This window comes from Corapipo altera, unplaced genomic scaffold, assembly GCF_003945725.1.
Source record: "Corapipo altera isolate COAL_440 unplaced genomic scaffold, ASM394572v1 23, whole genome shotgun sequence".
NCBI lineage: Eukaryota > Metazoa > Chordata > Aves > Passeriformes > Pipridae > Corapipo > Corapipo altera.
In genome coordinates, this window is record NW_020884878.1 from 3,565,427 (window position 1) to 3,583,322 (window position 17,896).

General features: G+C 45.0%; 1 protein-coding gene across 5 annotated transcripts in view; it reads right to left on the bottom strand.

Moving 5' to 3' along the window:
- The window catches only part of CEP170B (centrosomal protein 170B), a 58,660-nt gene that overhangs the window by 7,549 nt on the left and 33,215 nt on the right, over nt 1-17,896 (bottom strand). For 2 of the 5 annotated variants that reach the window (XM_027637821.1, XM_027637819.1), the window contains 8 exons: nt 16,783-17,546; nt 14,584-14,772; nt 14,279-14,387; nt 11,080-12,852; nt 7,549-7,798; nt 5,163-5,322; nt 1,308-1,346; nt 603-746 (listed from right to left, as the gene is read on the bottom strand). In XM_027637821.1, the coding sequence (XP_027493622.1) occupies nt 603-746; nt 1,308-1,346; nt 5,163-5,322; nt 7,549-7,798; nt 11,080-12,852; nt 14,279-14,387; nt 14,584-14,772; nt 16,783-17,546 (3,428 nt within the window). The remainder of the gene's footprint in view (nt 1-602; nt 747-1,307; nt 1,347-5,162; nt 5,323-7,548; nt 7,799-11,079; nt 12,853-14,278; nt 14,388-14,583; nt 14,773-16,782; nt 17,547-17,896) is intronic. The other 3 variants (XM_027637824.1, XM_027637820.1, XM_027637823.1) reach the window with 2 other exon arrangements.

A 17,896-nucleotide genomic window follows, 5' to 3' on the forward strand; every position in this document is an offset into this window, starting at 1 on the left:
AGGTCAGGCCAGGCTTCCTCATCCTTTAGCATCATCCCAGTGATTTCCAGGTTACCCTGTACTGTCAGCCCAGAAGAACTGCATCAAATGGCATACTTTGGAAGGAGCAGTGCAGGACAAGTGGCTTGGCAGCTGTGCCACAGCACTCCAGCCCAGCTGCAGAAACCCCTCCTAAGGTCCAGATTCTGCCACTGCTGCTCCATAAGCAGCTCTAACCAGGATGCCAGTTGCAGAACAGTAAGGTACCACTAAACTATCAGTGCTGCAGATTTCAAAGTTGAGATGTTTGTGTTTTTTCTTTAAAATAGCAGTCAAATAGCCTAAGCAGGCTCTGACACTGAATGCCTCCTCCCAAACAAGTGACCAAGCCTCAGGTTTTAGTGGTGTTTTACACAAGAGAGGAAACTTCCAGTAAGTATTGGCAAGAGGGGTGATTCTGTTCCTCTTTTTTTTTTTTAAAACATTGTTTCTATACCCAGAAGTCAGGGTTCTTGAGCAGTGAGGGGGTTTATTTTGAGTAGCCTCCTTTGGCAGAAAGAACAAGTATACATACTGCAGCTTAAAGCAATGTCATATAAAAAGTAAAGAAAAAGGTGGCCTGCCTCCTCACGGTTTCTTGTCCTTGTTTTTCTTGAGGGATCCTCTTCTCTATTATCGTTCATATTTTGGTCAAAATCCTTCAGTTCCACTGATCCGGGAGGCACTTTCTGGTAGTTCAGACTTGCTTCTGGAATGTGCTGCACCAACTTGGAAATAATGAGTAACGAGTCATTAAATATTAGTAGGGAAAGGAGGGTCACAGGCACTCACTGCAGGTATTGCAGATTTTTCAGGCAAGCCCGAGAGGAACACTGAGTCATTTAAGTCTTGTTTAGACAGGTATGGGCTCGTAAGCAAATTACTAGACCCCAATCCTGCAAGTGTCTACCCACTGGAATCATACCACAAAACTCTGCAGGGCTATTCTGCTTTATAATTTTGAGTCTTGAGCACATATTTGAAAAGTACATCTTTATCTTTTTTGAATTTAGCTAATATTCAAGAAGGCCCTGTTTTCCCATATCTTGTGTTTTAATATCTAAATGCAACATTAAAGACACACTAAAATTAATCAGAAACCATTTAGTAACACATGAAAGAGATGAAAAAGCAATACTGAACCACTTATAATGCACATAATTAACAGGAAGAACAGAAAAGACAAGACAGTTACTCCAGTTTGGTTTACTGACAAAAACTCTAAAACAAGGGGAAGAAAATAACAGTGACAAGACAGAGGTACAAAAATAATGGGATGGAAAGTGCACCTGAGATGGATATGCCAGCCGAAAAGATCTACGAGCAATCTGTGTTAAAACAGAAACAAAGAGGTCAATGCTAGTGAATGACTGTGACAGCAAGTATCAAAGAGAACACGTGGTTTGGGGTTATTTTGGGTTGACATTCCCAAAAGCGCATTCCTGAGGGCCAGCACTCGGTGCCCACCCCCATCATGCACGGAAGCCCAAGGAGGTCCTGGTCACCAACCAGTTCTGCAGAGGTGGTCTTGGGCAGCTCCCCAATTACTTCAAAATGGACTGTGCTGAGTGCAATCCAGAGCCCTCCGAGGACAGAGAAAGGGCCAAACTTACAGCCCAGGAGGCTCTTTGGTTGGCAGAGCACACAGCTCTTGTGAGGAAACCATGTGCCGTCCAAGGTCCAGGATCCCCACACTACGCGGTAGCACTCGGGTTATACACAGGCAGAGGGTATGAGATATTATGGTGCAGGGGCACAGCAGCCAAAATGTTTAGCTAATAAGCTTATCTTCTCTAAGCAGAAACAAGAAGTTAGGCTGCTTGCAGCAGTGAAACAGTCTCAGAAGGGAATGAGATTTCTACAGGGAAGGGTTCTCAGCACAACAAGCTGAAAACATGGTAAGGACAGCACCTGCTTCACCATCACCAGGAGATTTTTGTGCATGACCTGGTCTCTTCTCATGCTTTCTGTTCTGTCACCTGTAAACACTTCCTCTTGTCATACCAACACACACACTGAGTATTTTAAACAACAACTTAACAAAGATAATTGGGCTCTTTAGTTTTTCCTACGTCATTATCAACTCTAAAGAAAAACAACAAAAAGAATTTTACTAAAGGGCTAAAATATGCAGAATTGGTGGGTGATTTGGGATGACCTGACTTGACTAGGTTTGCAGCAGCTGAGCTTTCAGTTTGATGGCTCAGCTCTTCAGAAAGCTGGGTCCTGTAAAACCTACACACCCACAAGCCAAGGCTTCACAAACAACCCACAGCTTTGGTAAACAGGAATCATGAAGGTTTCACCCTTGCTGAACTCTTTTTTTGTTGTTGTTCTGCTTGGGGTTGTTTGGTTTTTTTGATTAATTTGTAGTAGTATTCAGCTCTGTATGCCAAGAATCTAGGTTGTTATAAACTATACAGCTGAGGCTACAAAAACAAACAAGAACACCCCAAACATGCACTGGGGAAACCAACAACCTCCCTGGCAAACATCCAAGCCAACACTGGACCTGAAAAGACAGAACATGGAGAATAAAGTTTAAATCTAAGGCTCCACCTTAACTTTTAAGAGGACACTCATGATTTTAATCTTTAACCAAGATTCTTAATAAAAGCAATTTAAAAAGCAGTTCATTTGAGGCTGAGAAATGCTGTGACACACACTGGTCTGAAGTGAAGCTTCTGATACAGCATTAAACACTCAAAAGTGATTCCAATATCAGTGCTTATTTTTCCTGCATTTTCCCCTCTCTTTATTGGAATAGGTATAAATATTTAGTAGTAGAAAATCAAGAGCTAGCAGAATGGCATACAACACTGCATGAGCCAGAGCAGGATAAGAGACATACACAGTAAACTTTTCTTATTCACATCCTTCCTTTTATCAGATGTTTCAATACATTACTATTATAACCATAGTAGCTATTTCTCATCACTACATCCTTTCCTAGAATATTTAATATAAAGCTATTTAATAAAAACTCACAAAATTCACAGTGCTTCCTATTGCACACAGTGATTCTCAGATATTTCCTAACAACTTCCCTGCATTAAGCCAAAATAATCATTTTAGCACAGATTCAGCAGCACTTAGACTGTGGGAAGCAGGTCTGCTGATTTTGGTCTAGTTCCAAAGATGAGAAGTCTGTTTATTAAACCCACATCAGTTTATATTGCTCCCATTCTTAACATGACCCCCAAGCTGCAATACTCAGGATCCCAAGCTATTCAGGAATCCAGCTCCAAATCTCAGCATTGCCAGCACAAAGTCCTGCTGATTTAACCTGTTCCTGGCTATCACTAACATAAGGCAGCAAAACTTACTGGGGCATTTTGGGTGTAACTCAAATGGCCTCCCAGCTGCTGGTCCTGCTGAAATCACGGTGCAATCCAATCCTATTTGGAGTGAGTCTCATTAGAAGCCCTTAAGGTGTTTTTAGCCACTGCTGCCTGAAGACACCAAAGGTTGTGGCTCCTGATCTGTCTTCAAAGGCTCCCACCAGTGCTTCTTTGTCCTTTCCATCACTGTGAGATCTCAAAAACTGCTCTAGCAGTGGGTACAGCTGGGAGCATTCCTTACAGCACAACAGAGCCCTCTGCTCTCCTCACTATTGTGAGGAACTGACTGGCATGTCCCACATGGCAGCACTGCAAAGCCACAGAAGAACCCTTAATTCACCCAGATCCAAGCAATCCTGGATTTGTGATTCTGCCATTCAGCATCACAACCATGCACTTTGCAGCCCATAATTTTGCACAAAGCAGAAACACTGTGTTTTGCAGGTGTCTTCCTCTAGCAGCTGGGGACATATCCCTGTGCCTGAACTGACTTATGGTGGTACCCTTCAGTGGCAAAAAAAGTAGGTACACTACTTTTCCTTCCCTGCTTTTCTGGAAGCAAGCGGGTGCTGAGCAAAACGTTTCATTTGCAAGTCAGGAGTACAGTAGATTTGTCACCTTTACTGCTCCAAAAGAATAATACAAAAGGCAGTTTTGCAGGCGTGGCACTTGCAAGGAAACAAAGCAATATAACACTTTTATCTCAGAGCCCGAAGTTATTGCGAAACATTTGTGCACTGTGGCTCCAGAAGGCCCCAGGAAAAACCCCTCCCTGAGCAGGCTGCAGCTGACCTCGGTTTAGCACAACCACAGCCACACTCGCCTGATCTGGGTATCTCCTTAAAGGTCTGCTTTGCACCTTCAGTGATGATCACAGCACGGTCACAGGGCCGCCAAGGACTCTCTTGGTAGAGTAACAGGTTTGTTCTTGAGCTTTGAACCCTGCTTAGGATGGGGGTCTGCAGACCTCACAATAGAGGGCCATCTGAACAACAGAGAGCTGTGTACTTTTTTCAGCCCACACTGTTGGTAGACAAGAGGGAATCTGGATTTAAACACTAGCAAAGGCAATTTTGCTCTAGCAGCTGGACTCCTGGTGACCTTGCAGCCAAATCTGAGCTGAGGAACCAGTGAACCAAATGAAGAAATTGCCTCTCTCCTCCCCAGCCCAGTGCAGACAAACTGTGCTACACAGTTTGGGAGGAGGCTACAGCTTCACTGAAGAGCTGGTGGACAGCACTTGCCAAGCTACCTGCCTGCCTTCCTGCCCAACTCCCTGGCTGGAGAGTGGAGTCCCTGCCCTCACCCACCAACACACAGATGGAGGGAAGGGATCCGAACAACACCTGCACAGCATTTCAAGTTCTGGCAGAGAGGATACAGCAGAGGTACAAAACACACAGCTGACACAGAGAGTGCATCCAGAGCACGTGATCAGTGCCTTGTCTGAAACAAAGAGGAAGGCTCTGGCTCCCTGCACAGCAGCACAACACGTGCCCTCCATCCTGTTCCTCAGATGCAAATTTCAGGGACCAAAGTCTGACTAGATGCCTTGAGAGCCTTAGAAAACAATATGATTCCCACCCCTTGCAAGGCTAGCTGTGGCACAGAGGACAAAATAAAGAGCACCCTAAACAGGCTTCAGTCAGTCTTTCTGGTGGTGTTTTTCAGGAGGATGGGTGATGAGGGTTTTTCAATACTGCAGCAACTGAGGATGGTGCCCTGGTCTCCCACCACAACCATGCCTCAAGTACGTACTTACTAGAATTCAGAGGAAGAGATTTCTGTCATTTGGGATCTTACCTCTTCTCTTGCTGATATGGTGGAAGCAGGAGTGTTGGGCACAGAGCTGAGGGAGGTGCTTGGTCCCGTCCCCGATGAGCTCTGTGAGTCCCCATCTCCAGCAACATCGTGAATCTCTCGAGCCAGGATGGCCACATCCTTCACCAAGGTCTGGCTGAGCCTAAAGCACAGGCAGTGAAGCAGAACCATTAGGACATGTGATGCAACACGACACATATTTGTAAAATATAAAAAGAGGAGCCACAAAAGGTTTGTGGGAACGATGACCTCTGCAGAGGCTAAGGAAAGCAAAGGGTTTTGGGGTGCCTTGGCAGGGTGCTGAGAAACACTATGTCTGTATATAAAATAAATCTGCTCCTCTCCTGAACCTAGCTTCAAAGTAGAGGTTTGATACAAAGCAAATTCTAGTGACTATACCCTACCAGAAAGTATTGGAGACAAACCATGAGGAAGTTTTATGTTATTGTTCTCCCTCACCCATCCAACTCTACTGCCTTCTTTTTTCTTCCTTTTTAAATTTTTTTTAAAATACAATACAGTTAATTTTTATTTTTGTGAGTTCCTTTTTTTTTCCCATTAAAAAGTCCATACAGTGGAAAAAACCTTTTTTTTTTTTTACTTAAAGAATAAAAGCTCAAATTTGCTTTCCTTCTTCCTTGTGGTTTATAGACTGAAAATCACAATATGCCTCCACATTCTCCAGAAGAGCTGAGGGATTACCAGGGTAAGCACAGCATACCTTAGAGGGATCTGGTTTTCAGAAACCAAGTCTTGGAACTTCAAGCCCCTTGACAGGTGTCCAATTAACACTCAGTAATGGTAGCACTTTGCTCTACCTGCTCTAGATCTTAAAAACAGTTTCTAAGTCTCTGGATTGTTGATAGCAGAGCTTTAAAAAAACCCTTCAGACCAGAAGCAGCTGTTGTGGTAATTTTAAAGGAAAACTTTCAAAAGAAAAAATAATCTTGCAGCTAGTCAGCTTCATCTGAAAGACACTTTCTTCTTTAAATTAAAAAAAAAAAACCTTATCACAGAATCACAGAATATTCTGAGTTGGAAGGGGCCCACAAGGAAAACAAGCAATGTGATAAAACTGTCAGTTAATCAAAACATTTCCTTGGAAAGAAAACGTATAATTGAACTAATAAAAACCAGTTTGAGCTTCGTGCCTAAGGTACCCCCCTCTCTGTGCTGGTGGGGGTAGACCTGTCACCAACACTTCCATTATGTGATTCACTTACTGTAAACAAGTGGCATTTTCCCTTTTAACTCTCTCTGACTCCTCCAAACCCCTCCCAGTTAATTCGGGAGCAGCAAGGGAAATCAGAACTGCAATTACCAAGCAGACTCTGTGACCGAGCCCTGCAACGTGCAGCGCCAGACAAGTCTGACGCAACCATTTATTTATAGCTGCTGCGAGCCGGAGCTCTCCGGCACTGGGAATGCTGGTGGGAGGGAAGCCGGCATCTCCCACACCCACACTTCATGCAGCACAGGTAATGCAGCCTGGTTTGAAGGCTGACACACTTTCTAGCAGCTTGACAGAAATTTTCAGGCAAGAAAAGCCCTTTTGAGGTCAGTGCGGCAGCGCTGAGGGTGATGTGGAGATGCTGGCCAAGAGCAGACAGAAGACAGCTTCCTCAGTCAAAAGTATTTCAAGTATGGCCAGTACAATGGAAGACCAGTATTTCTGGAAAGCTGGTATAACACAGTTGCATATTAGAGATGTCAAACCTCAAATGCCACTGTTTAAAAAAAGGAATCTATTTGCTTTACTGCTGAGGTCCTCCAGGCAACCGTCGGACCACCAGTACACAGAAAGTCCCGTATCCAGGGGCATCATGCTAAGCAACAACTCATTTATATACAAGGTCTAGACAGATTTGGATTCAGTTGTGCTAAGCAAAGAGGTTTCTGCCCTGCAGCGATTACTTACTGCTCCCTCACCAGCTTCAGGCAAAGCAGCTACAACAGTTTACATATTCAGTCTTTGCTAAAGCATTTGAATTCCTCTGCAGAGAATTAGGACAGTTCACACCAACCACACTGTGACTTCCAGCAGAAAGCAGAGATAAGCAGGTATAAACAGTGAGATCTTCTGACAGACTTCCCACAGCTTGATCAAGAAACAAACCAAGATGCGATGCCCTGCACCTTGGCATTTACTAGAGAGAAGGTACAACCAGCACATCCTAGCCCAGGCTGCAAAGGTTTATGGAAACCTTAAGAGTCTGAACAAATTGATATTCAGATGTAAAGGAGATGGAGGGGCACACAAACAGGAGAGAGCCTCTCCTTCTACCTCCACACCTGGGTTTGTTTTGAACACCAAAGAAAACTCAACCCATTTTCAACACATGGGTCAACACATAAAGCCCCACCTCACCTGGCTATTTCAGCTATCTCTGCTGTTTGTGCCATGAAGTTGTAGGGGTCAGGGTGGTCATCAAAATCTTCATCATCATCTGTTTCTCTGCTGTTGTGCTTCTGCTTGCCCAGCCCAGAGCCACGTATCCTCGGTGTTTGTGTGGCTGTTGAAGTATGGGAGCGTTTGTGTTTAGGGGAGCTGTGATTTGAGCCATATTCCTCCTCCGAAGTAGAAGTGTAATCTGAACCCTGTGGTCTCCGCCTTGATGCTTATAAAAAATGAATTGGTTTCAGACCAAGGACAGTAGTAAAGAGTAACTACAAAAGGGCAAAAAGGTAACACAAATCTAGCCCAAGAGCACAAGGAAAGGAGAGTTTCTGTGCAGATTTTAAGTTTAAACAGCACATTCTCAGAGCTTATTTCTGAGTTGAGCCCCTGTAAGGCTCCCATTCACTATAAAAATTTGGAGGGGGAAATGCCAATGGAAAATCAAAATGACTGTGTTAACGACTCCAATGTAGTAAATTATTACCACAGACTTGGCTTTCCATGCACAGAAGCTCTGTGTATAAGTAGCACACATTTCAGACTCCTCATAGTCCCACAGAAGTCCCTGTCTAAAAAAAGCCCAGTTTTCAAGCCTGAAGACACCTTTCCATATAGCTGCAAGTACAAGCAGAAGGAGGGGTTTTTGAGTGAAGAGTAGACTATGGTGCTTGGTGTTATTTGCAAGAGTCCACACCCCCGTGTTCACCTCCTGCCTCGCAATTCCCCATTAATGACACTCTACAAGAGTGTTCACACAGTCAGGATTGGCTCCAACCCCTGGAGCCAAGTGGAAGCTGCCCACTTATCCCAACCAGTTCTGCAGATCTGTAGACACCCAAGTCCCTCCTTGCATGGGAAGTATCAAGGTGTCCTTATTTGAAAACTGGGCTCCCAGTGTTTGCTGCCTTGCTACACTCTCTACAGATACTGCTGCATTCCCTGCTGTCTTTTCCTGGAGCATGAAGACCCACCAAACACAGAACCAGCAGATTTATTTAAAATTACAACAGCTAAAAGCTTCACTGTGTTACCGAGACTATCGTAACACTGAAAAAGCACAAGTGAATTAAGCCAGCATCATAGATCATACAAGCAAACCCAACAAATCTGGCATATAAGATGCAGGTAGAAACTACAGATAACTGCTGTATAGTGAAAGAAGTATTCCCAGACACTGGTTATCTCATCTACAGCTATAAAAATGCTTTGGCTTAGAATTAATATATATATATATGGAAAAAGTAAATTTAGTAGAGTTGTACCTTTTTTTTTTAAAACACAGTTTTAGAATCAAGAGGTCACCCTGTCACTGAACAGCAATTTTAAAATGAGGAGACTGATTTTCCAACCCTGTATGCCAAGGGAAATCAGAATCAGCTCTCTCAGTATCATTTAAATTACACTGAGTAAACAAATCATGTACACAGAGGAGCAGGCCCTTAGCTTTCAGAATTGGTAACTTGGGTTACTCTGATGCTATCTGTGCATTTCACAGAAAGTTACTTCAGGTGGCCCAACAATATACTGGCATTTCTTGTCTCATGGCCACATAGTTCATGCTGTTTCTCCGCTAGCATGACTAACTTTCCCCCACTGGGAGAGCTGGGAACTACTGTGGTTAGCTAAACACTTAAAGAACTCCTGGAGTAAATCAGCCACATCTGCCTCCTTACCCCCAAGGCTTGACACTCAGTGCTCTCAAGGGTTGTTGTACCATGCTAAAAAACGTCTTGATGGCACAGTGAGTAGTCCAGTTTATCAACATTTCACTTTTGTTCCAGGAGGGGAGTTCTAGGTGTTGATTTACTGTATCTACAACAGCATTAGTATAGGAACATGCATCACACGACAGTAAGCACAATGAAGCATGAAACACACCAGTGTGTATTTAGAGCTTGCACAAGGTCCACAATCCTATCAAGGAATTAGGAGGTTAGTATTTTAAGAGTAACTAATTCAGTGGAAGGATTAGCATCACCTGCTACAACTACAGGCAAGGAGAGGTGTTAGCATGCTGCTACGGAGCTCTGGAAATCAAAAACCAATTCATTTGAATAAAGAACTGGCCAACACTTATCATTTTTCTCCGAATGATTTGAAGCCTGTGGTCCAAAGGCAGAGGGAGTGTAAAGACCGCCTCCTGTTCGGAAAACTCTGACCACATTATTTTGCTTTAAATTTGTTATTGTTTAACAAGAAGTTAATAATAGCATCATCTCAAAAAAGGCAAGAGAAGAGACTGCACATACTCTTTTAGCTTAATCACATTCTGATTTACATGCATATACAAATGTGTAAGAAAAAAATCATTAAAATTAAAGGGGAAGCTGGATGCACTAAAACAATCCCAATCAAAACAAGCAGCAAATAACATTTTTAGCATGCAGTAAAAATGAATAATGCAAGAAGGATAATTACTTCAGTTGTATGAAAATATATTAAAGGACACATCAAGAACTCCAAGACCCCTTACAAAATCACAGAACTGCTGAAAATAGCATCCCTCTCAACAGGACTCAGAAATCCAGCCAAAGGGGTTCTTCTTGTCCCTGTGGCTACCTAAGCCAAAAACCTAAGCAAACAGATTCCTAAAAACCTAAGCAAAGAGATCTGCTTTGCCACATCCATGGCAGGTCAAAGACTACAGGCACAGACCTGAAACTAAGACCAAAGTTGTTGAGGACAAATCTCCCAATAACAATTATCATTCTGGAGTTGTCATCTGAATTGGGCCCACCTCTTAATTAAAGGCTGATTTCAGTATGACAAATGTTGATATTGCAAGGGTTTGCTGAGTGCTCAGCTACAGGGCAATTTAGATCCCAAACCTCTGCCCCATGGAAAACAGGACTGCACACCTGCCTTACCTATGGTAAAAATGAGTGAAAATACACAGAAGTGAGAATTGCTTGGGGCAATCAACATGCAGTGTCCAGCCCCACATTCACATTTACAGGAAGAACAAGGGAACAGCTTTCACAATGTAAGGATGTTTATTTCTTGTTCTCCTGTTTCAGATGCCTTCAAACCTGCCACCTTGGACATCAGCTGTCACCAGCACCATTATAAGCTCTCTGGAAGCAAACTTTCAATCTTAGAAATTAAAGATAAACAGGAGCAGAACAGAATTCCTTGTAAAATTTCCAGCTGTAGCTCTGGAAAGGCATTAAATTCTACTTGTTTAACAGAAAAATGGCCAACATGCCATGGTCAAATGGCAACTTGTTGTTCAAGAAACAAAGTCACTGGAGGAAAAAGAAAGCAGCTATTTGCAATATTCTCACAGACACCACCACAGTATCATCTCACTGGGTATGAGAGATGCTCTGCTGTCTCCAAACCCACAGGAAATCTCAACATCCATGCTGCTCATTAATGCAGACTTCTGTACTCACCAGTGCAGCTCCTGTACTACTGAGACACCAATCCCTGGCAACCATGTGCAGCCTGTAAGTCAGAAAGAGGGGAATATGGGAGAAACGTAAAGCAAGAGGCACTTACTGGATGAGGAGGAATACTTGACACTGCTTGAACGGGTCCTGCTGAAAGGCTGCTTGGCAGAGGCAGCAGCTGCTGTTTTCCTCGCTGCGGCTCTGACCTCCGAAACGCCCATCTTCCGATAGGAATCCGCACTGCGGCCTGAAAACCCCGTCCTCGACTGTGCTGTCTCGGAGTCACTGGGCACTGTAAATGAACCTGCCCGTTTCCTTGGCATGGCGAGGATGTCCAGCCGGGAGAGCTTCTTTGTCTCCGTGGGCTGCTTGGGGCCCTGTGCGGCGGCGTCAGGGTTGGAGGCCGTTTTCTCAGCATCAACACATTCATTGTCTGAAGCATCTCCCAGCCGCGCACGGCGTAGCTTGGAGGCCCGTGTGGGCCGCGGGGTGGATAAACTGTTGGAGCGGGTGAGAACCTGCTGGATTTTCTGCACGTTGGAGGTCGTTTTGCTCTGGTCCTCCTTGGTGGCCTGAGTGTAAGGTTTCCTTCTGGGAACCGGCCGGGTTACTGAGTGCTCTTGGTCAGACACGACCGCGTCAGGGACTGACAAGTAGGGTGAGCTTGAACCTCGCTCATCATCCGTGAAGTCAAGAGACCCTCGAGTCCCAGCACTCCGCTTCATCTGGAAGCGTTTGGCGGCCTCTGCACGGTTTGATGCCTCTGGTGCTTGAGTTTTCCGCTTCTCCGTCAGCCTGTCCCGAGCGCTGGGCTGCCCGCACTGGTCCTGGATGGAAGGTGTGGAGGAAGATTTCTCCTTCTGCAAGCTTGCAACCGCTTTGCGTTTTGGGGCACTCGTCGGGACATTCTTGCCGCTCACCAAGCTGACTGTGCTGGCAGTGTCTACATCTGAGTCCCCTGACAAGGAGTCCTCCAGCTGACCAGCAGTTTCCGAGGGCTCCAGTTGTTGGCTTTGACTAAGCAATTTGGCTTCCAACGCTGCCAAGGCAGTTTCAGTGTCCTTAAGAAGAAGATGAGTCTCCTGACTAAAGTCCATACGACTTGACCGAACAGCTTCTAAATCTTTAAGCAGAGGGTGACTTGAAATATGTGGGAGTTTATTTTGAGGAACACCACTGCTTGATTTATCTTTGGTAAAACTTTCCTGTCTAACAAAAGATGCTGTTTCCTTTCCTGACATGTTTTCTTGATCTTGAGGAAGACTCTGATGGAGGGAAATAACAACTTTTCCAGCCGCATTTATATAAGCGCTAACATCTTTGACCGGTGGCTTTCCAGCAACTGGTGTGCCAGTACACTTGAAGGAAAACTCCTGATCCTTAACATCTTTGTCTGCTTGAGCATGGGACATGCTCAGAGAGAGCTTGGAGGGAACTCCCACATCATTGCTGTCATCGCCAATGTAGAATGAAGTAGAAACTGGCTCACTCACAGCTCTCACATGTGAGATCCGTGAGGCTCCTGGCTGCCGGCTCTCTGATCTATTGTCTTCCCCCATCTGCTCTGGCATTTTATTGTTCTCTTTATATTTCTTGCCTTTTTCCATGCTGAAGCCATCGTCAGATCTGCTGGCATCACTGAGGCTATCCGGATCCAAGTCTTCTTGGATGAAGAGGCGACTGCTGGGATCTCCATAGGCTTCTGTGCAGTGGTCCTTCACGATGGTTCTCTTGGTAACCTCAGAATAGGACTCCTGGCAAACCAGGACCGTGGGCGTGGGGCTGTCTGATTTATCGCTAGGTGGGAGTTGGGGAAGAAGGCGCCTTGTTCTCGAGGGTACAGAGTTTTCTGGTTCCCCGGGTTTTGGGGCTACACCGCTTTCTGAAGAGGATTAAGTGGACAACAATCAACTATTGTACAACTATGCCACTTATTTACTTACTTATTTAGTCCACAAAAGCAGTCCCAAGATGCACTTAGAACTAAGCTTTTACGTAGTATGAACATCAACAGGGCCTGGTTGCTCCTTGCTCCCTCAGGTTTATCAATACAGACAGTATACCTAATTCCTTTGCTGAATCACACTGCTCAACACCACTCCTCTCTCAAGCTTGGATTTCAGATTCATTCTCCCATAATACACCTCTCAGTACAAGCACATACTTTAGAGGCTGACTGCATAGCTGGCACCTATCTACCATCAATCAGGCCACAGGAATGAGTTGAAAAGCCATGAGACATCAGTGATCCAGTGTTTTAAGCACCATTCTAGACAGTATCACCCATTTGACTAAATAGGTGGTGTTTTTCACACTGAGTTCTCCTACAATCATACCTCACAGCAAATTCCCAGGAGAAAGACCCTGTAACATTTAAGAGGCTCTGAATTAGAGCTCACTGCCCCAGTGTGGGTAGGTTTATCTGCAAGGACACACGCCATAGAAAGAGCATTCCTATTTCTCTCATGCCGCTGGCCAGGACTCCATATCTGACACCACCTTTAAATACCAGGATAACTGGTTATTTGGCTATGGTAATATTTCAAGGACTCCAGGAGTCAGGTTCTCACACGGTGTGAAAACAGTAGCAATGACCCCTGAAACAATAGTTTCTTCTAATCTTTATTGGATCTATCTATATATAGGTGTTGATGCCGAGAAGGTTAATGACAGTACTTCTAAAAAAGTTGAAAACACTTACAAAACCCAACAAAGTGTTTTTCTCCTTTCCTCACACACCAAGAAGATTAACAGGGTCTGTTAGCTGTCTTCCCAGTTATGATGAGAGTCTGATCTCCTCCCACTCCCCTTCTCCCCTCCATACATACTTTTCTGTGCTGATCTCCGTGCTTCAAAGCTGCCACTCAACAGCAAATCCCAGAACAGCCTAAATTTTCAACACAGCCAGACACAGGAGAAGCACACCAAAAAAAAGCACAAGCCAGCAACTAACTCCAAGGCAACTTGCAAAGGGTTTTCATCTGGGATCATAAGCCAATTTAAAGAATCACAACTTGGGGCTAGTTAACACCCAAAGCCCTTACAATCTCTCTCCTTCCCAGGTGGCCTTCAGTCATGTCAAACCTAACATTTAAGAACCTCTTGGATGACTCCAGAATGCAAACCAGAGGCTCCTTCTGTCTTCAATCCACTGGGAACAATTCACTCTGTCCCTCCCATCCCCAACTACACTACCTAAACCAAAAAATAAGTCACAGCCAGATGCACAGAAGCCCTTAATTTCTGCTTTTTGTACATCCTGGCCTAGATTCAGCTTCCTTCTAACAGCAATGCTGAACGAGACTTACCTGCACTTCCATCACCCTGCCCAGAGGCAGATCCAGGCTCAGCGTAACTGTCCGCAAGGCTCGCCCATCTGGACACCCACTTCTGACTCCCTTGAGATGCTGCAGACATCTATAACAAGGTGGGGAAGACAATGTCAGAAAGAGGGTTTGTAAACAAAATCCTAGCCGCAAAAACCTCTCCTCTCATACACATATCAGTCGGTCTGCTCAAAATGGGAAATCAAGTTACCCGACACATTTACATCCAGACAGAAAACCCATCTACACCTCCACCATCCCAGCAAATCCACCTGGACTGCCCGTACCTGCGCTTCAGCCTGGGACCCACTCACAGCTTTTGAGGAAAATGCCTGGAGCAGGGGTGACTTCTGACTAGTGCCGTTTTCACTGATTAGATGCTGATGAGAACTGGAGTCGTCTTTTTCACCTTTAATTATTGGTCTAAAGGCTGAAGAGATTCTGGAAAATTCAGGCGACTCAAGAACACCAAAAACCTGAAAAGGCGTTTGCATGGGAAAGATTAAACCCAAGAAAACAGAAAAATATTACCCCAAAATCCAAATCCATGAAGCATTAGTCACACACAAACTATGATCCCAAAGGGCCAAAACCACTTGTCAATGCTTCCATACCAACCAAGTAAATCATTGTCTTCTGTACTCCACAGCAGCAGCTTTAAAATACACTTATTCACAGAATTCCATTCACACCCACCTTTCCTCCCTCCTTCATTATTTAGGTGCATTGCCTTTAACAGTAGCAACTTTCACTGAAAAGGAGTCCCTTTTCATCCCTGAGAAATTTGGGATAAGTGTCAGGAAAGCTATTTACCAGCTCATTTGTGGAGAATTAGAAAGAAAAAAATAGGAAAGCTCCAACCCCAGGGTCTTTCATAGACTGTAGCAGCGAGTGGGCTGAGCAAAGCAGCCTTGCACTGCCACATGAGGACCTGGGAAAGGATCCTCTGAGATGAGTGAGTGTTTGAGCTACTTGGATAGATTCCCTTTGGAGATAAGCCGGCCTTCGTAAGGGGGTGAACAAGACCGATGCCTTAGCAGGGCTTGCTTCTTTTCCCTGACTACAAGAAGTTCAGAGGAAGATACAACCATGGAGGGTGCCTCGGCTGGGCAAAGACTGCCATAAGGGTCTCCACTCTCACCTCTGTTAAAAAGTGTGCGGGCAATGGTGGGGGGATAAAAAGCACCTCAGAACCTAAGCAAGTCTAGAACTCATATTTTCCATCTTCCTGACAGAAATTCTGACGTGCAGCTATTAACTGCACCAAGTCCGTGGCACAGACCAGAAGTGTGTGGCACAGGACAAGAATTTGGCTAGTCTGCCTGCCCGAATCACATGGCTGCCAAGACTACTCCCCAGAAATATTTGTATTTTTGTGGCATTTTCTCAACCAGAAAAATTAGTCATCTAATGTCAGGACTAGGACCTTGAAGTGGCTTTAAATACCCTGCCCTGAGAGCTTCCGATCACATTTCAAACAAGATGTAAGGAACAAATGGAATAAACAAAAGAGGGAAGCTAGATCCAGGGTCACAAAACACTGTATACAAAGCTCTAAAACCAGGTTCAATTAAGGCTTGCTTTAAACCTCACCATCCTCCTGACTACACTTCACTAAATCCTCATAGCAACTTGCCAGTTTTGTTTTCATAATAGACCGCAGATGGAAGTTAAACCTGAAAATCAGCCAAACTTTGGTTTGCCCTGCGGTTGCTTAGTTGGGTGGGTTGTTTTTAAGCTTCTCCTTTATCTCTGAGGTTTTGTTTTCAAGCTATCACTCACTCTGAAAAATCCAAACATGTATAGATCCATCTAGGATTGCCTCTGCCGTAGATCACACCCTTTTCTATCTCTAGCTGCCACTTGCCCTGCCAGCAAGCACGGCCTTCCTAACCAGGCACAGCCAAGTACAGAAACACCTATCACTAAGGTTTATGAAGGATGAAAAAGTACCAGCCCTTGGCATTTCCTTTGGCCTACCACAGGATGCTCCCATCTTCCTAACAGTGGGCAGGAGGTGATGCAACATCAAGGCAGAGGCTTGGGAGCAGTCCTAGAGAGCAGAGCTGCTCCCAGCCAAAGCTGTCAGCAGGATCAGCCTGATCTTTATTCAGGTGTTGCCTTTCCTCTAAACAGATGGCAAGCCCACTCTTTCACTTTTGCATCCAAATCCCATTTTGGAAGCAAAGGCAGCTCTTTGCTGTGGGTTTATCTTGCCTTCTTTTACTCTGTGGATTTTTTTCATTTGTTTGCAATTCTGTTGTTTTGATGGGATTTTTTTAAAGACCAGCCTCACAGTTTGTTGGGGCCTACCCTTAACAAAGGTTACTCAGGATAATTTTCTACCCATTTCTAACCAGAACCACCTGCTGCACCCAATTGCATCCCTTCATGGCAAGAGCTAATTTAGGTCCCCAGCACAAGGCTTGGAAGCCCAAGCCTTCAGCCCTCAGCATACTGGTCAAGCACAAAAAAGCAGCATTTACCTGATCTATCATTTTTCGTGCTTCCTCCACCTCTTTATCCTGCGACTCCGTCTCAATGGTGTATGTGCCTGTTTCGCTTATACTGTCTTCCTCATCATTCCTCCTGCCCTGGGCAGACTTCACCTCCAGAGGCGGGGCAGAGGCAGACTCTGGTTCTGATGATATAACCACACGTGGAGCCACTGGCATGGGCAGAGGGGCTGGTTTCTCAGCACTTGGCTTCCCAGACTGAGCAGTCTCACGCAAGTACTCAGCCATAAAATCCTGAGCCATTTTAGACTTCCTCCCAACACTCCCATAAGTTTTGGCTGATGCTCTGGAAGCAGAGGACGATGAAGAGTTGATCCGATCCTCAGTCTTCTCCCTCTTGAAGGAGCTGGTTCTTTGAGTCCCACAGGAGTTGCTATTGGGTTTGCCCGCCTGGGCTGTGAGGTGGGATGACGGCACTGAATTTCCCACTTTCTCCGCCGGCAACGCATTCTTGCGCTTTTCAACCTTGGTCTTCATCCCCGGGTCGGTGTCGCTCTGGGAGGAGTGAGCGCTGTGCGTGAAGGACTGCGACCGCTTCTTCCGCGGCGTGTCCTCGAAGAACTCGATGACGAAGGCCTGCTTGTTGTGCAGCATCTCGTGGGGATCCCGCCTCATCTGGCGCTGCAGCCGGGTTTGCTCTGTCGGACGTTCGCTGCCCGCCGGTGTCTCCTTCTCTGCCTTGGGCGCCACAGGGTCTTCGGAGTCGCTCTGCGTCCCGTCCTCGTGCCTATTGCCTGGAAACAAGGCATGCAGATTTGACTTTCATATTCTCAGTTGCTGCGGCCCTCTCATTACCTCCCAGCTGAAATTTATAATTTCAGTTAAAATAAAAGCATCCTACAGGATTAAACAACTCTGAAGACATCTGTGTGGTACAGGGATTGCATCCCAACAAAAGAAATAAAAGAGAAGGCAGCTCTCTCCTGACCCCACATTTTACCGCTCGTTGGCTATCATCTATTTATTTAAAAACAATTCAAGAAGTAATTTCAGCCACATGGGTTTCTGATTTTGTAATGCTGGTTGGTTTAGATACCTATGTTTTATTTCTTTCTTTTTTCAATTTAAATAAAAATGATGACAT